This window comes from Myotis brandtii, unplaced genomic scaffold (assembly GCF_000412655.1).
Source record: "Myotis brandtii unplaced genomic scaffold, ASM41265v1 scaffold333, whole genome shotgun sequence".
Taxonomy (NCBI): Eukaryota; Metazoa; Chordata; class Mammalia; order Chiroptera; family Vespertilionidae; genus Myotis; species Myotis brandtii.
The window spans coordinates 2119398-2143560 of NW_005362842.1; the positions used below are offsets into that span (position 1 = coordinate 2119398).

At 46.9% G+C, this 24163-nt stretch overlaps 1 protein-coding gene across 1 annotated transcript in view; it reads left to right on the forward strand.

Moving 5' to 3' along the window:
* Positions 1 to 24163, forward strand: part of PTPRT (protein tyrosine phosphatase, receptor type, T) — a 694385-nt gene that overhangs the window by 512277 nt on the left and 157945 nt on the right. Inside the window, exon 17 of the mRNA XM_014543700.1 lies at positions 9222 to 9278. Within this exon, the coding sequence (XP_014399186.1) occupies positions 9222 to 9278 (57 nt within the window). The remainder of the gene's footprint in view (positions 1 to 9221; positions 9279 to 24163) is intronic.

Sequence of the window (24163 nt, forward strand, 5' to 3'; positions counted from 1 at the left end):
GGTTTAACAACTGGCTGGCAAAAAAGAAAAAAAAAAGAAATCTTGAATGTTGAACAACCAGCTCTAGACAACTGGTACAAGCCAGCTCCAGCATGCCAACACCTCTCCCACCGTTTCTTTGATATGATGATATGATATGATAAACTTAAAAGTGTTTTATTTACTGCAAAGTATTTTGGAATTTTTTTTTAATTATTATTATCCATGACTGTGATTTCCTCCATGGAGTCAGCTCACTCGATGAGCATGCATGAGCCAGGCATCTTGAAAGGAACTTGGGATTTTGTGGTGAGCCAGCAGGCATGGTTCCTGTCCCCAGCAGGCTCAGTAGTGTGGACACAGACATTATATGGATGCTTTTACAGATAATTGTGACCAGTGCTTCCAAAGAGAATCGGGACTGAAGTTGCCCCATGTAGTCATGGCATGCGTGCCCCGGACCATCATCTCGGGCTCTGCTCCTCGGGACTGTTGCCGTGTAGGAGGCTTTTGCCTCCCTGTCCCAGCACCACGCCTTCTCCACTAGCACTGGGATTGTGTGGTACCCAGAGCAAGGGTGGGATCTGGGAGGCCAGCTGACTCAAACCTCAAACTGTGAGGGGATCCACCCTCCTGGCCCACCTCTTCCCCGCCCCCACAGGAAGAGCCAAGTGCCCTGTGTTTAGAGAGGATCCAGCTGGTGGATCCACATGTCACCGGGGGCAACTTTTATTTATAGAGGCAGATCAGAACCTTAAGTTGAAGACGCAGCTAAGGGACTATGGGGTGGGTGTGTTTGGTGTTTGTCAATAGAAGGGTTAACTCCAGGGTCAGGACAGGCTCATCTCAGAAGCCTTGGGGCAGTCTTTTCCATTGATGGGGGCTGTGGTCACTGCCCCAGATTCACATTCTTCTTTATCTCCTACCTCAGCTGGGGTCTGCTGTCATTAGCTTTGACTTTGAGGAACCTAGTGGGGAAGTGGAGTTTATCAAAGAGCAGATGAAGAAGAAAGGGAGCAGTCTTAAAACAGCTGCCCTGCAGCAGAGCCTGAGGCAGGGATTTGGTGCATGGGAGGTTCTGAGGGAGGGCTCCTGGAAGAAATCTGTAAGCGAAATAGGGAAGTGAGACAGGGAGTGAGAAAATGCTGAGCAAGAATCTATTCAGGTGGAATGTAAATTTCTCCAGAGTTGTTCTGCCTTGAGACAAGAAGATCAGGGTTGCTACCCCTTCCCCCATAGCACACAGCCCTTGGCACCTCCTCTTCTCCTCCCTCCTCCCTCTCCAGGATCTCTCAGGTGGCTCCAGGGGAAATGGCACCCTTGAGCCTTGCACAGGTCTCCGGAGAAGGTCTCCCATGTAAGCCTTTAGCCTCAACACTCACAGCATCTGGCAGATGGCACACCAACCTGAAGAGAAGATCTGGGTACCACAGGGCTTTTATTATATAAAGGCTGTATTTCATCATTGGGTTGAGGCATAGCAACAAGCCAATGGATTGCCTCAATTCAAGAGCTAAAAGAAAAAGTTAAAAGCCCTTTGCTTGGCCCACTCTAGCTCTGGGAATCTTCCCAGAGTTCTAGAGAAAGAACTGCAGACAGTAGGTAACAAACATTAAGTTTTGGTTTGGAAACAAAGAAACTATTATTCAGACTTTGAAGTGGGAGAGAGCACTAAATAGTCAGAGAGCAATAAAAAACCAAAAACACCACACCAATTGATTTAAAAAGTAAGATTTGTTCTGCAGTTAAAACAGGAACTGTGAGAAAGGGCAAGTAAGAGGGTGGGAGATACACTTGGACCCATTCAGTAATGTTTACATTTGGAAGATGAGGCGTGGGCTCAGTTTAGGAACCAGGTTGAAGATGTAAGCTAAACATGCCCCAAGTGACCCTTAGAAAATGGATCACGTGAAAGTTGGGGATGGGATACTTAGACTTCCAAGGTGCTGAAGCTCCAGTGGGAGATAAAACAACCCTTCCCATGGCAGATGATCCTCCCATCGGGTGGAAGATGGTCCAGGCTGCAGCTGCTGCAGGTGGTACCCAGGTTGCTCAATCCATGTCTTCTGGCTCAGACATGGCAGGCTAAGGGAGAATGGTTTCTGCTCTGGAGGCTCAGTTCATGAACCATACCAGTCAGCTCCTCTTCTGGAAACTGACACTCAGTTCCATCCAAGCCCTTTACCAAATGATTCTCTGTTGGTCTAATTCTTCCCCTGCCTCCCTGCAGACACCCTTCCATGCACTTTGCCACTTTGCCCACAGACCCTGCATGCATAAGACCTGTGTGCGTGGCCTGCCAACTTCCTGCCCTCCAGCCTCATCCAGGCTTTCTGTTCTTATTCACTACAGACACTCCAGCACATTGGTCTTCTTTCAGTTCTTCAAAACACATCAAGCTCCTTCCTACCTCAGGACCTTTGCCCATCCTGCCCCCTCTGCCTGAAATTATCTGGCCACCATATGCATCTGCTTAACAGGCATAACATCTTTCTGACTGTAGCTGAAACCTCATTTCCTTATAAAGACCATCCTGACCTCCAATCTAATATATATCCCCAGCATTCTCCACTCTCATTGTACCCAGTACTTTTTTCAAACCATTCATCATGTTTACTTGCATGTTGACTGTCTGTCTCTTGGCTAGATTCTAAGTGAAGTGAAAGGATTATGCCTATTTTGAGCACTGTTGTGTCCCCAGATCCTAGCATACATTGGTGCTCAATAAAACATGTTGAATGAACAAATGGATAAATGATTGATGTATCAATTGATTAATCAATCAATCAATAGATAGATAGAATGCTAACATGTCAGTCTTCCACGGTTTCATTTTTTCAAACATAAGCTACTTGTCAGAACTATCTCTTGGAAAGTAGAAGTAAAAGGATAGAGGTAGGGATTAACTATGTGATCTACAATCCCCACTAATAAAAAGACCATCCAAGGCTTTGCTTGGTACCTGCTGTGACAGGGACCTCAATACTCCCCCAGGGAGTTCCTTCCACCATTGGACACTTCAGTTAGAGGGATCCTCAATGTCATGAGCTCAAACTGGTTCCCTAGTATTAATCTGCCGCTCAATCTTTGAGGCCACGTAGGTCCTGTCTGCCTTTTCTCTTTCCAGAAAATAAAATTCACTTCCCTTGACTTGCTCCCCCTACCCCGGTAGAGTTGAGCAGGTACTTGCTTGTCTGCTGTCTTCTCTCTAGAACAGTGGTTCTCAACCTTCCTAATGCCGTGACCCTTTAATACAGTTCCTCATGTTGTGGTGACCCCCAACCATAAAATTATTTTTGTTGCTACTTCATAACTGTAATTTTGCTACTGTTATGAATCGTAATGTAAATATCTGATATGCAGGATGTATTTTCATTGTTACAAATTGAACATAATTAAAGCATAGTGATTAATCACAAAAACAATATGTAATTATATATGTGTTTTCCGATGGTCTTAGGCGACCCCTGTGAAAGGGTCATAGTGATTAATCACAAAAAACAATATGTAATTATATATGTGTTTTCCGATGGTCTTAGGCGACCCCTGTGAAAGGGTCGTTCGACCCCCAAAGTGGTCGCAACCCACAGGTTGAGAACCGCTGTTCTAGAACCTCTTTGGCCCGCAGCAAGCATCTTCACTCCCATCTCTGGCACAGCCATCAAGGAAGCACAGCTGGCTCTGCCGACTCCTGCTGGGTGCACCCAAGTGGCAGTTAGAAAAATCAGCTTTGATTTGATTTGCAAACTGAGACGAGTCATTGAGATAAAATAAATCTGGAAACTCATAAAGCCCTTTGCAGAGCTCCTTTGCAGAAGACAGCCACAGTTTTAATCTAGTAAACACTTTCTAACGATGATTAAAACCAAGGCTCAGAGTAGTTGCTGAAAGCTAACCTCAATAATGAAGCATGAGATAAGGGGCCAGTGTCAGCAATAGCTCCATGGTGCCCGGTGGTCATGGTGGACTAACCCATTGTCCCAATGGCAACAGACAAGAGATTTGGGCAATGGCCTTTTGTAAATGTGGCTCAGCCATTATGAAAGAAGAGCATTTCATCCAGTATTTTCTCTTCATTCTCCATAGTGGATGGTCACCCCTGCAGACAGTATCGCCAGTGAGATGCCCTTATTTTTCAGATACTAAGACTGGAGCTGAGAGGGGGAATGATGTGGCCATGGCTTCCTTGTCCACAGGAATAGCATGCACAGGTGTTATGAGAAGCCAAGCCAGAAGTAGGAATTGTCTGCTGCAAGATGGAAATGCCTGCCCTTCCCTTCCCCATTGGTCCAATGCTATATGGAAGGTCCTATATTTTACTTATAAAGTTTCCCAGAGCAGTTGCATGGAATAATGGGGAATCAGAGACACCTGGATTGAAATCCTGCATCCAAACCTTTAACTGTTTGACCTTGGACAAATCCCAACCTATGAGTCCATCACTTCACTTTTAAGCCTGAGATTGTTAGTTCTTTCTCCTGATTATTTGAGATAATGCCTGGGAAAGGTCAAGAACATAATAGATGATAAACAACTTGAGCTTCCTTCTCTCTTTTAGACCTTCTCTGATATGAGACCTGGAGACTGAGGTCTACTCAGCACATCTTTCTCTCTGCTGTTCTCTAAGGAAGAAAAGGAAAGACTGGACTCTAATTACATCTCATACAATTGTACAAATCAGGCTTTTGTCAAATAGACTCCAACTAGATTCAAAGTGCAGAAATAAAGGGGATAGGAATGATGCTGGTCTCGGCTTTTAGCATTTAACCTTTTCATCAATAGGTCATTGTATTTTGATGAGATCCTACATAACAATAATATATAATTATTAACAAAGTATAGGATCTTGCTCATCCACTTGCTAACCTTTGACTGTGACACTTTTTCTTTTTTCATCATCTTCCCAGAAATTTCAGAAGGGTCTCAGGACCAAAGGATGCCCAAATGTCGCCATGGTAACCAGAGTAGGGGCCATAATGAGGGACCACTTGTGAGAGGCCAGACTGTAGTGACTAGTCTATTGGAAAACTTTTGGTTGTTGTTTAGTCCTTAGAAATCCCAGATTTTCAGAGGGGAAAGCCCAGGGTGTGTGTTTGAGGTTTGGATAGAATGGTGCTATTCTTCCCTGGCCAAGTCTCAGTTCATTCCTGTAAACTAGAAATGAGAATTATCTACTCAAGACCACTGAGATGAGTTTTCCATGCTGGGGCTCTCAGAATTACTTGAGTGTAACAAGGTTTCTTGACCTGTGTCCCCTTTGCTTTCACCCAGTGTCTTCTAGGTCCTAACATGCTAATAGAATAATATGGATTTTCCTGAAGGTCTTGTGACAAAAATGGAGGAAGAGAATTAATTACAAGTGCGCCATAAAATAACTAAAGATTACTTTTAAATATCCCAACCCTTTCTTTAACATTTGTCTTGCTACAATAGCTGGTACATCTTACTAGTTTTCTGTTGCTTACCTACCCCCTACTCCGTAGATTCTCTCAAACTGCCACCCTCCCCAACATACAAACACACACACATGCCTACCTTCTCCACACCCGACTCAGGAAGACAAAGCTGGTGTCATGGAATTCAGGAAAACAAAAGCCAAGATCAACTTGTCCTTCAAGCATGTCCCTGGGAAGTCTCAGTTCATTCCTGTAAACTAGAAATGAGAATTATCTACTCAAGACCTTGACTTTAGCTCAAATCTGTTGTTCAAAAGTGGTTGCATCTTACAAAGGAAATAAGAGGTCTTTTAAAATAAGGGGTCAAAGAAAGAGAAAAATTTGGGTAGGCTGGAGACAAATATCTATATATATAAAAGGCTTATATGCAAGTTGTCCCCTTGGGAGTTTGACTGGGAGATTGGGAGTTTGATTGCTCACTATGATATGCATTGATCACCAGGGGGCAGCACAGAATGAAGGAAGGACCCGGCTGGCAGCCAGCAGCCAGAAGGCCCCAATTGACTCTGATTGCTGGCCAGCCCTAAGGACTCTACCCGTGCATAAATTTTGTGCACCAGGCCTCTAGTTATAAATAAAGATAATAAAGCTCCATTTGAGCTTTCATTGATGGATTTTCAATGTTGTGTTGAAGTTGAAGGTAAAGGGGATATGCAAAATAACCACCCATTGTGTAACAGTCATGTGTATGTTGACATGAGTTACAATGCAATGATAGAACTAAAATCTGGCCCATATTATGCACTACATAAATAGTCATTATTAATTTCCTTACTAAAAAATTGAAGCCATACTGGCTCAAATGGGTTAAATAAAAGGCTCAAGGTGCTTCAGAACTATAGCTGAGATCTAACTCCAAAGCTCATGGCATTTCTATGGCACCATTTTGAATCTTATCAATACCATGGTCTGGGTTATATTCCATGGACCACTGTCAGGGTTCCCTGTCTCCTATTTGTTAACTCCTTCTCAGGATTTTATTTCCAGGAATAGTTGATAATAGAATCTTTAGGGTGTAATGGGTCTTTGGTTTCTCTTCAGTGGTGTCCAAGCCAAGTCCTGGGATCTGGAGCAGAAACCTCAAGGAGCCATCAGCTGTCTTCACTTCCACAACATATTGAAGCTAATAAACCAAGAAATTAGTTTGTCTTCGAGGTTATCTGCTTCAATACCATCTTTAGCTCATCAGCATCTTTTTGCATTTAACATTAATTGCTTTAGAAGGGGGGAAAAAACAAAACAGAAAGAAAGTCTGAGGTGCTCGGCATTCTGACCTCCTTTTTTTTCTGCATGGTCTCAATATGTTCATCAATGTCTGACATATATACTAGTACATATGAGCATTCTCAGGTATGTGGTTGAGGCACAGTTTGAAAGAAGAGTGATAATTACCATATTGAACAAGGTTGGAGAGGAAGGAGATCTTCTGAGCTGAGGAAGGAGCGTGTGCAATTCATTAGGAGACAAGAGAGCATGCATAGGACAAAGCAAAGCAACAATGGTTGGAATGCTATGTGACCAGTGGAGGCCACATGTGATGAGAGGTGAGGCTGAAGTGGCCAGCAAGCCCAGGACACCAAGGACCCTGGGTGGCCCCAGAGCGTACATACGCACATTGTCCCGAGACAGGGGAGGTCCTTGGAGGTGCTGAAGCAGACTGCCTTTGTCCAGAAGGCCACCTATTCACAGGTTAGAAAATGGACCAGAGAAGGGGTTCTGGGGCAAGGACAGGCGGGAGCAGGGGAGAACAAGAGGATGCTGCTGAAACGCCAGGTGGAAACATGACTCATCTCTTCTCTCCCAGGCCTTCCATTTCTTTTTCTGACATGCAAGGCCAACAGTGTTTGTCTTGCCTATCTCAAAAGATGGGAAGGAAAATTAACAAAAATAGCCACTTAGAAGAGGGGTTGCAAACATTTCTGTGAAGGGCCAGATAGTAAATATTTTTTAGCTTTGCAGGCCATATGGTCTCTGTCAGAATGATCCGACTTTGTCATTATAGCACAAAAGCATAGATAATACATATAAAATAAACCTGGTTGTGTTCCAATAACATTTATTTATGGACACTGAATTTTGAACTTTATATAATCTTTTATATGTCAAAAACTATTTCTCTTCTTTTTACCTTTTTCTCAACCATTTGAAAATGTAAAAACCATTGTGAGCTCATGGCCACACAGAAAACAGCCAGTGGGTGGTTGGATTTGGCTCATGAGCCATCGTTTGCTGACCTCTCCCTGGGAGTGTGCTTTGAAAACGGGACATTGCCCACCTCTAAGGGAGGAGTATTATGCTTGCTGTTGACCAAATTTATTGTTGGTTACATTTTACAGCAACTCACGGCTGTTAGTCAAGCTTGCCCTTCCTGTGAATTTTTGCAATTATGTATTTCCTGTTTACCAGTTGGTCTGAAATGCCCTAGCTGTTTCTCTGTTTTGCGTAAGAACTTTATGCAGTTTTGTGGATGAATCACCAGAGAAACCAGCAGCCTTTGGCCAGCGTAGGACTCCTTCATGCCTTCCGGTTCACCTTCTTTAGAGAGGCAAGTGGTGGGTTTGAAAGGACAGGAACATTGGTCAGGCAAACCAGGGTTTGGCTCCCACCTCTGCCAGTTATTATGTCTGTGACCTTGGGCAAGTTACATCAGTTCTCTAACTCATCATTTCTTCGTTTGTTCATTCATTTACTAGTACTCAACAGATATTCAATGAGTACCTATTATGTGCCAGGTGCAGTGCAAGGCCACAGAAGTATACCAGTTAACGAGACATTACTGTGGCCTCCTTCAAGGAGATTATAGAAATGAGGGGAGGGCAGCCATTTATAATACGGTGGGACAGGTGTCTGTCCCAGGTGAGACACTAAAGACTCCCTAGAGAGAAAGACCTGACACCTGAAGAATGAGCAGTTGGTGGCCAGGTGCAGAGGCAGGAAGGGGGTGTGTGTGTGTGTCTCACACAAAGTGACAAGCTTAGGTAAGGCCCACAGACAAGAAGAGAGGGGCCTGTTGATAATGGAAAGGATATTGTGCTTGGGCAGAACAAAGTGTGGTCCTGGGGGTGGAGAGAAGAGGAGGGGCAGGCAGAGGACTGTCACTGAGCGCCCATGAGCTGAAGTTTACTTTGGGAATGACAGGGCCATTGATGCATTTCGACTAAAGGGTGGACGAGGATTGAAGGGGAGCAAGCCTGGAGGCAGGAAGTCCAGCTCGGGGGCTGCTTAAATGATCCAAGTGAAACATGAGGGTGGCTCGAACTAAGTGGAAATGGAATTGGAGAGAAGGAGGAAGCTTAAAGTTTTCTGGGGTAGAATTGATAAGGCATGCTGAGTGACTCGAAGTGGGAGGTCAGGAAAAAAGAGGGCTAAAGCACGACTCCAGGCTTCCAGACTGAGCAGCTAGCTACATGGATGGTGGCACCATTTACTAAGGGAAGGAAAATTAGGAGAGAAGATGTTCGGGTGGAAAGGTGATGGGTTCATTTATAATAACACTGACCTTCCTGGTTGTTCTAAGTTTTAGAAACATTGTATGTGAGGTACCTGGCAGAGTACCTGGCATGTCGTGGGTGCTTGATAAATGGTAACTCTTATTCTTGTTCCATTTTTTAAAAATCTATTTCAGGCCCTGTTTGGTTAGATCATGATGTTCTTTTGCTGTTTAGTGTGAGCTCTTCAGAGCCACAAGAACTGCCGTTTTGTTCACTGTACCGCACGTTTTCATGTGTGTTTCTCTCTCTCCTTCTCTTCTGCATGCTGCCTGGGGACTGGCTTCCTTGTGGTCAGCACCAATGGGCAGCGCCCAGGTGACCCCGGGGACTCCACTCTGCCTCCTCACCACAGGTGATCACCAGAGCCCTGGGCGGGTGGGAGGGGAGTGAGAGTGACCCACGCTCAGCAGGTCCTCCAGGCCAGGTGCACCAGAGAGCAGGGCGGCTGCTGAGCTCAGCATGGCTGGGCGTGGCTTCTGGAAAAAGTCCATGGAGCCGGAGGATAAAGGAGGGATTGGTTCTCTAATCCCAGAGGCGCCGTGGGTATCTCCCAGGACAGCGTCTGGGCCACTACTGATCTATCCCTCCATCCATCCATCCATCCTACTAACACTTACAAAGTACCTACTATGTGCCGGGTACTGTTCTAGGCACCAATGTATACAATGATGAGCAAAAGAAGACATGTTCCTGTGCCTTTCTGGGAGGGGAAAGAGCCATTAGAGTAAAAAAAAACTACACAAATAAGGGTAGGACTCCAACCTTGGGTGGTGCTGCAAAGGAGAGGTGTGTGGTGTTCAAAACAAACAAGCAAACACACCAGGAACTAAAGGAGTGCTTCCCAGGCAAGTCACAACTACGCAGTGGTCTGAGGCTAGGAAAGTGGCCTAGTATGTCTGTGCTTAGGAAATTAGTAGCTCTGGCTTTGGTCCCAGGTCTACCATTTGTCTCAGACAAGCCCTTTATTTTATTTTTAAAATATTTTTAATATATTTTTATTAATTTTGGATAGGAAGAGAGAGGAAGAGAGAGCTAGAAACAGCAACAATGAGACAGAATCATTCACTGGCTGCCTCCTAGCTCACCCGCCTCCACCCCTACCCACTGTGCATTGAGCCCGCAACCAGGGCATGTGCCCTGACCAGGAATCGAACTGTGACCTCTTGGTTCATAGGTCGATGCTCAATCACTAAGCCATGCTGGCCAGGCCCTGGACAAGCCTTTTAAATGTGACAATCCCCACTGATCTTATCTATAAGCAGGAATAGCAATACCTGTCTCTTACCATTTGCTTACATTCTCTGCACTTGCAGGGTCTTCTGGAGTTGTGTTCTGTGAGAAAGCAAGATAATGGGTGTGAAAACCAGTGGGGTGGGAGTAGGTAGCTGTTGGAAGGAACCACCAGCCCCTTCCCTTGAACACATAATCTGAGCTCATTTCACATAAACACCTGCCACTCTTCAAGGTTGGGATTGCAAAGCCCGAGTGTCAGAGGCTGATGCCCAGCATCGTCCTTGAGACAAAAGAGACTCTGCTGACCTAGAACCTCAACTGCAGGGGCCCTTTCTGGTCAGTGGGACATTTCTTAGAGACTTCAAATATTTGACTGTTGCCTCTCAAAGTTGTTGCTCAGACAATGGCTCTTCTCTCCTAGTCCCTAGCTGGTCCATTTATCATGGTGGGAAAGGGGGTGCAGGAGGCAGGGATGACGAGGGTCCAGCCATCCCTGTACCTTCAAAGTCCAGTGCTGTCCACCCACTTCCCAGACTAAGAGACATTGCTCTTAGTGAGTATCTAAGGTGGGGTTCCCTAGACACAGAGGCTGAGATGGGGGTTCTTGTGCAGATTATTCATTGAGGAGCATCCTCAGAAGAAGGTGAGGGAGTCAGGATGGGGCAGGGGAAGAAGCTGGGGGAGGATGTGGAGCCGCATCAGCTGAGCCCACAGGGGCTCTGGAGTGTGGGTTGTATCACAGAGTTGCTTCTACCCTGAGACAAGGGGACAGGTATCTGTCAGTCAGCCACTGGGTGTGGGGCTGCCATGGGAGTGCATATTTCCTGGGGAGGTGACAGCATTGGTCTGATGGCACTTCTGGAGGGAAAGGGGTATCTGTGGGCTGTTAGCAGCCAGCACAGCCGCTGGGAATGAGCTGCACCAGCTCAAGCACCGGAGATCTGGGCAACGTCCCAACAGTAGTCACCACAGCCAGGTTGTCCCTGCTCTTGACCCCCATAGACCAATGTGTCACTACCGACTGCCCAGGAATGGCATCTTAGCCACACCCTAGTTATATTACCTTCAGCGAGTTGCATGACCTTGTCTCACCTGCACCTCTAATTGTCACACTTGCTCTAGAGTCGTATTAAAGGCTACATTAGGGACTCACCAGCTTACTCTCAAATAGTCGAGGGAAGGAAGAACGATTACATCTGGGGACCCTCGGGAGGGCTCTATTCAGGAGCAGCGCAGAGCAGCCCTGCACCAAGTGCCAACCCCCCTGCCCACGCTGCCACAGCCCTCCAGCGCCCCCCTCATCCCAGGAGGGGTTGCAGTTGCAGGTGGACACACGTGACCGTGAGAGGAAAGTGACTCACCCTTGTGCTCACACCACCTTGTGGAGAAGCCATGCGTCTCAGGGTGTGTGAGCCACTCCGTTGTGCGGGTCATTGTTTCCTGGGCTTTGTTCACGTCGAGCAACCTGATAATGCCTCCTTTCAACTGAGCCAGTCCCACATCGGGCACATTTGTTCCTCTTCTCGCCTCCCGAGGCGTTGGAATGGCCCCCTCTGACAGGTTTACTTCCCTGGGTTCCATTTATTCCCTGCCTTCCTAGCCGTGTTTGATGGGTGAGGTGCCGGCAAGCGTTTCTCTCTGAGCTGGCGGTCCCTTTCAAGTGTGTTTTGTGCACGCTCGTCCCCTGCGAGCAGGAATGGCTGATGTAAATGATGACCGCCCGGGTCTGAGTGATGGCGGTAGAGGACGGTAAACACCGTCACTGGCGCGAGAACCAGGAGGAACAGGTGGCATTCAGAGGGAGTTGAGACTGAGTTCAGCTCCGAGCTCTGCCACTCCCTGCCTGGTGATCCTGGGCAGGTTACTTCTCTTCTCCAGGCTTCCCCCTCCCTCTGGAGAAGTGGGGATAATAACCCATAGCCCTGGTTGATCCTGAGAGCTAAGTGTGAGAGCAGCTTTCACTTCTTTGCTCAGTTGACTCCAACTAGCTCTTCAGGTCACTCTGACCTGCTAGCCTTTCCTTCAAGGACCCCGTGCTCTAAGACAGGGCTTCTCAATCTTGGCCCAAGGGACATCTGGGGGCAGATAATTCTTTGGGGGGGGGGCGCAGGTGCTGTCCTGGACATTGTAGGACGTTTAGGAACTTCCCTGGCCCCTATCCATTTGATTCCAGTAGCACTTTATCTCTGAGTTGTCACAACCAAATAGATCTCCTGACGTTCCAAATGTTCCTGGAGGGGCAAAAGCGCCCCCTGTTGCAAACCCTGAGAATTGCACTGTTAAGTAAAAATAGCATTTCAGCTGTTACATAATTTTAAGTTTTTTAAGTCACATTAGAAAACTAACAGGTGAAATTAATTTAAACACAGTTCATTGAACCCAGTGTATACAAAAATCATCATTTTAACATGTAATCAATATTTTCAAATTGCAAATGAAAGATATTTTACATTCTTTCTTTGCACCAAGTCTTTGAAATCTGGTGTGCATTTTACACATGGAGCACTTCTCAGTTCAGATGCTACATTTTAAACAGTTAAAGTAAAATGTAACCCTAAAAAAGGTCAACCCTGTGTTTACAATCAAGCATACTGTACACGGCTTCCGTCTTTAAATTTAAATTCGTTGACATGAAATCAACTTTAATATGTGGTTCCACAGTCACACCAGCCACAGGTCACGTGCTCAGAAACCACGGGTGGCGTTGTGGACAGTGCAGAGCTAGAGGTTCAAAGGTCTTGACTGTCTCTGTGCCCAGCTGCTGAACAGAAGTGAATGTGCACAGAATTGAGGCTCAGTAAACGGCCAGTTCCCTCTATCCCATTCCCCCCGCCAAGCTTCCTAGAGACTGACTTTTCGGAGCTTTTGAATGGGGCTCCCCCAGATCTGCTGGTGCTGGCCCAGGGGAAGTCGGGCTGGGGGAGGGAGCCTGGGCATCACAGGGGAGACCTCCCCAGGCCTCTGAGTGAGCAGTAACAGGCACTGCACACTCGATCTTGGCTTCTGCTTCTGTCCTCTCTTGCTTACAGAAGAGCTGCTTTCCCATCCTTTGGGGAGGGGCACAGATCAGCTTTCAGTACAGAACAGAGATTCAGTGTTGCTGCTTTCAAAACCGAGGGGCAGAGTCTGGAAGAAAGAAAACATGTTCGTGGTGGATTTGGCTGGAATCTCAACAATCGATGCCATTCCCGCTGCTGGTTTTATTACCCTCGCTCAGTTTCGCCGCACTAATCTGAATTCCGTGCTGCCTGCTGACTGGCGGTTCTCTCTGATCCCGCTCATGCTTCCACTAATCCTCCCTAGAGATTGCTCGCCCCCTCCTGTGCACCTCTCTCCTTCTCGGGCGCACTGATGTTCGCTGCAAGCTGCCTGTTCCAGAGGCAAGATTTGGACAAAGCTGCCTGAGCCGGGCAGATCTTTGCCTCTCCTCCCCCTTCCTGCCCCATTGAGTCAGGCAGTGCTGTCACTTCGGGGGGCATCAATTTGGCCGGAGTCGGTTGGAAAGAATTGAATTATGTTTCTGAGTAAGAGCCTTAGGGACGCCTCAGCCCCTGGTGCACCCTGCTACCCTGTTCAGACAGATAAAGCCAGGACATGTCCTTCTAGAAGCCTTCTGTTCCGCTGAGTCTGTAACCGCCCAGGAGTCTTGTCCCTCTTCCCACATGCTCTCCACGGGGCCCTGACTCCTATTAGCATTTGATTTGACTTATGAAATGCAAAGACCTCCCTCCCAGGGGTGGCCCATTCCCAGGCTGCTTGGATCATGACTCAGCTGAACCTGCCGTGATGGGTTGAATTGTGTCTCCCAGAAAAGACGGGTTGCAGTCCCAACCCCTCGTTCCTGTGAATGTGACCTTATTTAAAAGAGGGTCTTTGCAGATGTTATTAGTGAAGATGAAGTCATGGATGGCTCTAATCTAATATGACCGGTGTCCTTACAAGAAGAGAAACGGCATGGAAGACAGAGACACAAAGAGAGCACTGTGTGACGAGAGGCAGAGATTGGAACGCCCAGGACTGCCAGCCACCACCACAGCCAGGCAGGGCTGGGAAGGACTCTGCCCAGTCTCAGGGGAGCTCTGCTCACTCCTTGACTTCAGACCTTGCGTCTCCAAATTTCAGTGGTTTTCAACCACCTGGCCTGTGATCATTTGTTACAACAGCCTCAGGAACTAATGCACTTGGAGACGCAGAGCACTCCTGACCGCTGGGCAGTGGACGGGGCCACTCTCAGAGCTGTGCCCTGCAGTCCTCATGGAGACCAAGGGCAAGAGCTGCCACCTCAGCGGGGCTCCCTGTGGGTCCCCTTTCCATATTTGGCTCAGTACTGGTCTTCACTCTGTGGCTCTGATGCCCGCTTCCTGGTCCTGCCTCCTGCCTTTGAATGGTCTCGGCACCTGTGCTGGTCTCCTCCTGGCCTTGGCCTCTCCCTCACCAACCAGGCTGTCATAACCTGTTCTCAGAGTCCTGGCACTGTATGACCATCCCTGGTCAGCTTCTGTGCTTCTCTCTCCACTGACTGCTCCTGCGAAGGCTCCCCCGTCCGCCAGCTGCCCCAGGACTGCTCCGACTCCACAGGAAGAATGAGTCTGCTCAGTGTGGCTACACGCTCTCTGGTCCTGGGAAAGTCTAAAGGGACTTTACCACAGAGCATCCAAAAGAGCGAGTGTTCCCTCTTACATCTGCTCTTCAGACTAAACCCTTAATCCCCAACGCAGGCCGTGGGTGCTCCTCTCTGCCACAGTTAAGCAGCTTTGAGCCGCCTGGGCTCCTGGCTCAGCACACAGATTTCTGCTGCAGGAGCCAGGGCCTCAGGCTGAGCAGACTCGGCCTCTCCATCCTCATCAGCGGGACAGACTGGTCTGGACCACAGGGAGCCGGGGAGGGAGTGGTGGCAGGCGGCCACCGGCTGGTCTCAGGGATGCCCGCCCGACCTGTCCCACACTGCTCACGACATGTGGAAATGAAGTGTGTAGTCCAGCAGTGCCTAAGCAGACTCATGCGTGCCCTTCTCTTTACATAGCTGTTTAGTAGCACCCATCCCACTGAGTTTGGATTGTCAGCTTGCACACTTCTCTCTCCAACTATGTTAGTGAGCTCCCAGACAGCAGGTGTGTCTAGTAATCACCTCACCGGCAGATCCACTATCTTCATTATAATCCAGGCACCACATACATTGGGCAATGCCCGAGACTTCTCCTCGGTGGCCAAGGGTTGAGTTGGTGCTCATGAGGCCAATATATAGGTCTAATCCATTTGGAGGCCACTTAGCTTTGTGTGGTTTCATGGGCATAGGTTGACTGTCCCCATGAGTACAGACTGACCAGCAGAACCCTCCCAAACTCTAGCCACCAGCTGACTTCTGATTCCTCCTTCAGATTTGACCCTTATCCCAGCCACATCCTGGTCCTTAACCTTAACTGTGTCCTGATGCCTAGACCAGTCTACAAAGTGCACCCATCTCTGGGTTCCTAGACAGTGTCACACCCAACTCTAGCCGTAGCTTACAGTCCTACTCTGGTCACGGACTAGGGTCCTGGCACTCCTGCTGAAGGCCTTTCCTGGGTACAAGGGGGAGCAACTGAGACCATGGGAAACATAAAGGGGTTCTCCGCCCACCACCAGTACATCCTTGAAAGGATGTGCCTTACAAGGGATGTGTCAATAATGACAGTGCCTGACGTCAATCAGTCATGACTGGTCTTAACTAAGGCCATTGTGCTGAATTCCAAATGCATTTTTTAAAAAAATTTAGAATAAAGGAGTTTTCCTGCACCCTGAAGCAATTCACCCTCAGGGTTTCTATAGCCTCCTTTCCTACCGTGTGTAACATGATTGAACTAGAATTTGACCACAGAGCATTCGCTGTGCAAAACAAGGCCTACCTGAAAACAGAGATTCAGGAGACGCCTGGGAACAAGTGGAAGCAGCCCTTGAGGAACAATTTATTTGTGTGGCCAGCGTGCTTTCAAACAATCAATTAAAGCTATTTCTATCTCCTGGGGTGCTAACCTCCATTAAAGTCGGGAAAGAGAGCAGCCTCTGTCGCCAGTGTTTAGCGGCTTCAGTTGTATAGTCTGTGATGAAGTCGATCCCTGCCTCTAAGGACTGGCTGGGTAATACTGCGGGAGTCTGGGATGTTATAAATCTGTATCTTCTTTATACTTAACTCAGTACTTATTCAGTGGCTTTCCACAGCCAGGGTAGAGCTATCTTTGAAAATCCTGTTTCTCTGTAGTATTTTCCAGCTACTTGACATTGCCTCTGAGTTAAATCTTGGGTAAAAGCAATTACTGTCATATGATGAATTGAGGCAATTTATTTATTACTTTGAGAAACATCCTAGGTGATATCACTTAGAAGAATGATGGAATAATCCTTCTTATGTACTCCATTATCCACCAGATCTCGTGATGGAGGTGCATTCTGAGATGCGGGGGAGGTAGCCAGCAATTTAAAAAATTAGTCATCGTGAGATCAAAGAAAGAGTATTGGAAATAAAGTAGAAAATAGTTGCCTAAACTTAAGCAAGACTTGTCTCTCTGTGAAATTCTATGGGATGCTTTGGTTGCTAAATACCAAGAAAGGTATTATAGAGAAAGCCCAGAGATTAATAATAAAGCTAAATGCAATATATTAAGGGCTTGGAGATGGTGGCTGATCTACAAGGAAAATGAAAAGGATGAGGGAACTTAAGTTTAAAAGGTCAAGTGTAAATATCATTTGAGCAAAGTCTGTATAATTTGGCCCTTATAACAAGATTCATATGACATGTTCATCAATCCCTTGGATATTAGAATATTATATGTTGGTGAGAGGGCATGAGAAGAGATGAGATAATTTTAAAGAAAAGCTGGAATAAATGGAGCTGCATGATACAAGCAGGTGGCAAACTGAGCAGGGACAGGAATAAATGCAAAGGCATCTTAATCTGCCGGTCATGATCAGGGTCTAAATTCCCTAAATACCAGTCTACATTTTTCTTCCTGATATTTGAGGAAAGACAACCAGATTTCCCTGGTTAGCAATGTCTCCCCACTGTTTGTGGGAGAGGTGGCAGAATGGTATAATGATTTAAAGAGAATAAACCCTGTACCAGACTGCCAGGGTTCAAATCCCATCTCTGCCACTTGCTACTGTTCCTTAGTCTCTCTGAGCCTCAGTTTTCCCATCTCTGAAATGGGTATGATGAGAAAACCCACTTCATAGCATTGTAGTGAGGATTAAAACAGCATCCTGGCTCGTAGTAAAAACTCCCAGTCTATGTTAACTCTTTATTGTTAATAATATTTCTGTTTCACACGTGGTCAGGTATCCTGACTCGTGTAGATAGAGTCCAGTTTTACACCTGGCTGTCCTGAAAGCCAGTCACAGTGTCTTTATATTGGCCATGACTTTGTGCAAGACACAGTACTGGACATTCTTCTGGAGGTACAAGTCCAGACACCGCTCAAAAGTGGCAACAAGGTGAAACTAGCATCCCGCGTTCATAGAAAAGCACATGCTGGCCCTTGGCCCATTTGGCCTCAGATCCATCCGTTGCTCACCCCCTGCTGTGCTAGGATATGCAGGTGACCCTTGGGCCTCATGTCAAGAGGTGACTGGGTTTGGCCAAAAGGAGACATCAACTGTGGAGCAAGAGGAAGGAGAAGGCTTCCCTTGTGGCCTCGAGAGGGAAGAACCGGACAGGCCTGACACAGTTCTCCAAGTCTCACTTCTGTTGGGGACCCTGACCTCTGGGCCCAGATGGCCCCACCTCTGCCCTTTGTCTCCTCAGCCTGGGCTGGGTAATAGCTTGTGATGTCACCCTCTGGGTTGCCTCACCATCCTCTCCTGGACCCTGGGTACCACTTCGCTGCTAAATTTGCTCCAGTTTAAGTGTTTGGAGCAGTTTCCCTTTTCCTGGTTGAATGCTGACTAACGTGGGTCCTGTGCTGGTTTCTAGTGGTCATTCCCCCCTTTAGTAAATGGAGTGAAAAGAAAATCTGACTTAATCATCCGGTCTATTTTATTTTTCTGTATCAACATCACACTTATTCGTGTGAAATATCTGGAATCCACATTTTTCCATTAAAAGAAAAGTCAGCAACAGCATTTGTTTCTCCCCAGGCTTCTCGCACCCCTCCTGTTTGCTACGATCTCCGTCCTCAAATACTGCCAACCTAGTTCATGGTCACAGTCACAAATGCTCTTCACCCCTTGGGGTGCAATTTGTAAAGTCTGGAGGCTTTCATCTAATGAAGGATGCAGATGCTTTCCTACCACCTCTTTTCCTATCTGGACTTCAGTTTCATCTTAAAAATAGCCTACCATTCTGAGAATTCGCTTCCAGCAAAATCAAGAAGGGATTTGGTGCATACCTGGCTTTAGAAGAACTGGAAAGTTGCCCAGCTTCCTCATCTTTTCCCTGTTGCCTCCGCTTGGAAAAACCCCCATAATCAGAGAAGCCTGCAATGCTTAACACTTTCTCTGGCATAGAGGTAGCAGCAGCTCAGATGCAGGATTTCAAAGCTTCTCTCTACTGGGCGTTAGATGCACACAAAGCCAGAGTAAAAGCAGAGAAACTCTTCAAGGAACTCATTAAGTAGATGGGTGAACTGCCAACACGCTAAGATTGGGGGATAATATGCCCTTGGATGGCTAAGAGGCGACTGAGTATTTTAAAGACTTCAACTTTCAGGAGTTGTGTCTCCGAGAGCCGGCTTCCTTTCCTCACCATCAGCAATGATCATCAGCGTGGGTTAGGCTTCCACTGGGATTTACTTGGTTTTATCAATTGGAATTAGATGTTCTTTATCTACAACTTCTATTTTTGCTCCGTATCTTTACGGAGCAAATAGCTATAGAACTGGGCCTGTAGCCAGTGAGAGCACTTTGAGAATGAATCATGAATCCCTTGTTGCCAAATTATGCTATTGCTGCCATTAAGTCATCCACATGTGAGCCCGAGACAGGCCTGGCCTATAAGAGGAAGTGAAATGAATCACGCGGGGGCTCTGCCTGCCTTCATCCTAAGGATTGGATGAACTCAGGCAGCAGGTTGCAAGGAGGCATTGCCCCAGTGCCCACTGTGCACCCACAGTTTATAGACACCAAAACACCCTGCTGTCTCTCTGGCACCAGTTCCGAGGTCATGCCGTCAGTGTGCCACATGTGTGAGCAGTTCCTCGGAGTTTTCCAAGCATTTTTATTTCCATTGTTACATTTTATCCTTAGAAAAATCCCTGTGAACTTGGCGTTTACTCCCTATTTTATAAATGAGGATATCAAATCGCATTTGGTTAACAGCTTTGATCGAGGTCACACAATGCGTGAGTGATGGAGTCTGGAAGCAAGCTCATGTATTTCTAATTTTAAATCCATTACTTTAGACCCATCTCATAAAACCATAGCATCTCAAACCTCAAGAAGGAGCATTAGAGGTCATTTGGTCTCTTCTGCTTGATGGGGAGCACGCTGTGTGTCCAGACAATGCCTTTCATTGTTGGTGACACATTTTCCTGCCTTTGTTGGTAACTTGGGGGCCTGGGGATGGGCCTCATGGGAGTCTAGTGGCTCTAAGGATGACAGGAAGATTGTCTTTCACCCAGAGCATGGGTGTCCATGGAATCAAGGGTTGCTGGGTTGAGGTGGGAAGTGGGGTCAATAGCGGAGAAGAAAGGTCAAGATAGAGAGGGCTTGGTTGAGTATCCAAGAAGCCTAGGAGGTGATACCCGGTGGAGACAGAGTAGGCAGGTAAAGGGAGGGCTAACTCTGAAAAGGACTTGGGAACCATGACTGCTCTTGTGCTCTTCTACATCATAATGCCACATTGAAAGAGGATGGCTGGGCCTCAGCATGATAGCACTTCCACATTAAATCCTTTTCTTGTGTTGGCCCCAAATCTATTCCTGTCACTTCTACCCACTAGTATTAGCTCTGACCTTTAAAATTCAAGGGACCAAGTCTATTCCATCCTTCACAATGGTCCTTTAACTTTTGGAACGCAAGATTAGGACTCATATGAATCTTCCCTTCTCTAGGCTAAAAAGCCCTGATTCTGACTTCCACTCCTCCAAAGTCAATGATATCTGGATTTTAATGAGCACCCAAATCACCTGGAGTCCTTGATAAAATGGTGATTCAATAGATCTGGGGTGGGGCCCGAGATTCTGCATTTGTGACAAGTTCCCAAGGTCATGCTGATGGTCAGTGGACCATACTTTGAGTGGCAAGGCTCTTGGCCTCTCTTCACCCTGGAGCTCTCTCTCAGAGGCTGGGATCCCCAACTGGACAAACCTCATCAAATTGGTCCTTCTAATGCAGAGTGTAGCTGAACATCATTGCCCTTGCTGGGTCCTAGGAGACCTGGGAGAATATAAACCATCATGGTTGTTTGGTAACATGAAAGAAGGCAGTAGGAGAAACAGATCATGGTGTCTGGGTCCTATGTGTGGGGTGAATATTGAGAAGGGGGCACAGACTTCAAGAGACCAAGAGCCATGCCTTGGGTACCATGTGTCCATGTGCAAAAGTGGACAAGTAGTATGGTGAAAGCCAGATGTGGACTCTGAGCTGGAGCTACGAGGGGACTAGATTCTATGCCACAATAGCTTTTGTGGAAAGAGTCAAGAGCAGGGTTAGCATCGGCTGCTTGGAGAGGACTGGTTCAGCCTTTTGGGGCACTGAGAGCTTGGAGGGCACAGCTAGCTAGAGTAGGAAGTTGGGTGCGCAATCTCATGTTGTAGACAGGGGTCCTCTGCCAGTGCAGGCTGAGTTCACAAGGTTGTTTTGATGACTACATCCTACAAAGGACTCTAGTGGAGCCTTGACGCTGCTCCAGGTGGATAAGTCCACCACCTGGCACCTTGTTGCCAGTTCTGATTTACTTGGACTATTCTCAGGTTGGCTCCCAGTGGAGTGCGGAGTTGAAGATACATTCAGATGCCTCCCTTTCTCTCAGTTCTCAGACTCAGTTCCTGCTTAATTGATAGAAGTCATTCAGGGCCAGGGACAGAGCTTTTTGGGGTTTGACTCTCATGAAAAGGATGGGCTTAGCACAAATGGAATGTAACTACCATATTACTGAATGGTTCCCAGTTCTGCCTCTCAGACGAGTTCCCTTGGATTTCAGGCCAGTGGGTCAGATGACTTTTCTTCTATGTGGACTGAGAGCTGGCATTTCCTTAACTACAACTCCATCAAGGACAGTTCATTGTAGTGATAGGGGATGAGTCCCAAACACAGAATCCCAGCTCTGAAACTCATTAGTTAGATTAATGCCTGGGACAAGTCACGTCACCCTTTGTGAACATTTCTAATCTATATAAAAGAGAAAATAAAACCAGCTCCTTCTGTGTCGAGTGCTAAGAAGATCAAATGACTTATTATATGAAAAGTGCTTGGCACATTGCTTGGCACCAGTAATGGATCAGTACATTTAAGCTAAATTTTTAAGAAGTAGTGATATGAGCTTCTGTTTGATAAGGAGCCCTGCGCCTGCCTGAGACAGCTGATCACAATGCCAGGAGCCCCCATCATTAGCCAACCTCATGTGCTTCCTAAGTCCTCTCACAGGTTCTCATCTGCTCGGGGAGCACTTAAGATGTGAGCCCCATGGACACATTCCTGACTGCAACAAGACCAGGACTGGCTTATCCTCTGTCTCTATCCCTCTCGTTTTCCTCTCAGATGTAGCAGCCACGTGTGCATCCTGCCTGGCCTTTGATCCCAGAGCCCTTTCCTCTATACTGTATCCCCTTTGAACACTGTCAGCACTTCCTTTATGAACAGAGGCACAGATCCCCAGCAGCCAGAGCAAAGGCCCTTAAAAGGATGCTGAAGTGGGAGTTAGACTTGCCATGTCCCAGGGGATGTTCTTGTCCCTGTATCTGGAGCCTAGGTGGACCAGCCAAGCATGGCTCCTCATAGTAACTTAGATCCCCAGCAGCCAGAGCAAAGGCCCTTAAAAGGAAGCTGAAGTGGGAGTTAGACTTGCGATGTCCCAGGGATGTTCATGTCCCTGTATCTGGAGACTAGGTGGACCAGCCAAGCATGGCTCCTCATAGTAACTTTGCTGTATAGAGTTTGGCATTTCAGTTCGATGACTCTCGGCTGAATTTATTAAATCTGTCTAAATCACTGGGCTGTGGCCGTTGAGGTGGCCTCTCTGAATGTCACAGATGCTCTGTGACCCCCAAGTATGTCCCATTGCTAGTTCATGATCACTGCTGAAGGTGCTTCTGTTTAGAAACATTTTAGAATTTATTTGGGAAAGGTTTTCAAGTACTCATCCAAAATCTCACTGTCATCTGGGTATAGAGCTTGATTCTATCTTAGGAGCAGTGCTTGGCACTGTTGATTTCTTCTTCCTTCTTGAAACACCCTCTTCTATTGGTGCTAGGACACAATACTCTCCTGGTTCTTTTTTTTACCTGTCTGGCCAGTTCTCATCTTCCTCGACCCTCTCACTAAATACCACAGACCTTCCAGTCTCTATCTAAGTCTGCGTCTCCTTTCACTCTTTATTCCCCCCCTGGGTGACTTCATCAACTCCCAGCTTCAAGTACCATCTAGGTGCATATGAGTCACACATGTTTACCTCCAGCTCAGACCTCCTTTTAGAGCTCCTACTTTTCTAGAGTATCTCTCAAGCTCAGATTTCCCCAAACACACACATTTTCCCTCTAAAGCTATTCTTTTTCTATTGTTTCCTGAATCCATGAACAGCAAGCACCATCATCCACTTTGTTATGAAAGCCCGAGACTTGTGATCCTCCTCGTCAGTTCCCTCTCCCTTATTCCCCTATCCAATCCATCAAGAGGTTTTATTTATATCTAATTCAGGTAATTATCTCTCTTATTGCATCTTTCTGTCTGCACTGCAATTATCTGAGTCTGGCAACTATCATCCCCCACCCATTTGCCTGCAAAATTTATCTCTCCCATCCACTTTGGCTCCACAGTGAAGCTGGAATGATGTGTTGGAAATACAAATCTGACTGCATCATTGCCCCATGAATAACACTCAAATGGCTTTCTATTTTTCTTGGGGTTAAGGACAAAAACTCTCATTGCGGCCTATTGTGTCCAGTGTGGACCGACCTGTGCTGTCCTCTCCAGCTTCTCTCTCACCCTCATCACACTACATCTCTTTCATTTCTTGAATGCTCTGGGCTCCTTGCCCCATCACACAGCCTGGGCCAGGGCTGTTTTTTATGCTGTTCCCATGTGACCCTCTCATTTTCTCTTCCACTAGTTAGAGCCTGTCCTCCCCTGGAGCTCACCCCACTGGCCACTTCCTCCCAGAAGAGATTCACTTATTCATTTCCCCATTATACACTTCCCAAGTGTCACGTGCCTCTCAGTTCTAATCCTTAATAGAGTTGAAAGCTTACTATTATTGGTTCTTGTTCATTAAGCCTGTCCCCTAAGCCCCATCCAACACTCACTGTAGGCTCTTTGAAGGCAGGAGGTGTGCCTGTTTTCTCACTGTGTATCACCAAATGCCTGGCACATGGAGGGTGCTTGTGATTATGTCTGGAAGGAATGAAGTGTGACTCTCATAGACCAAGCTAATAACAGTGTTCCTGGGGAATTGGGACCTTTTGCAGGGTCCCCTTTGCCTTTGTACCCCAGTCTCTAGAACAGGATCTCATAGCGGGCACTAAGTCAAGTTCAGCTACGCCTGTGAGCAGATGCTCCAGAGCCGACCATCCCTTCAAATCCAAATACAAAGACTCTGACACTATTAAGGAAATTGCACTGAGGTGCTCAGCCTCCTGTGTGCTTAGTCACATCCTATGTCTCTGGGACTAGACATAGCTCAGAATTCTTGTTTCCAAACTGGGAAAGGGGAGCTGCGTGGGGGCTACTGGGAACCAGCCCCAACTCTGGAATGTGAGCCCAGCCCTGCCAAAGAGGCGGTGAGCTGGCTCCCCCAGGAATTCTCTGGCTCTAGATAAGTAAAGCCTGTGCAGATGGTGTTGGGATTTGATACTCTAGTTTTGTCTTTAGCTGGTGAGA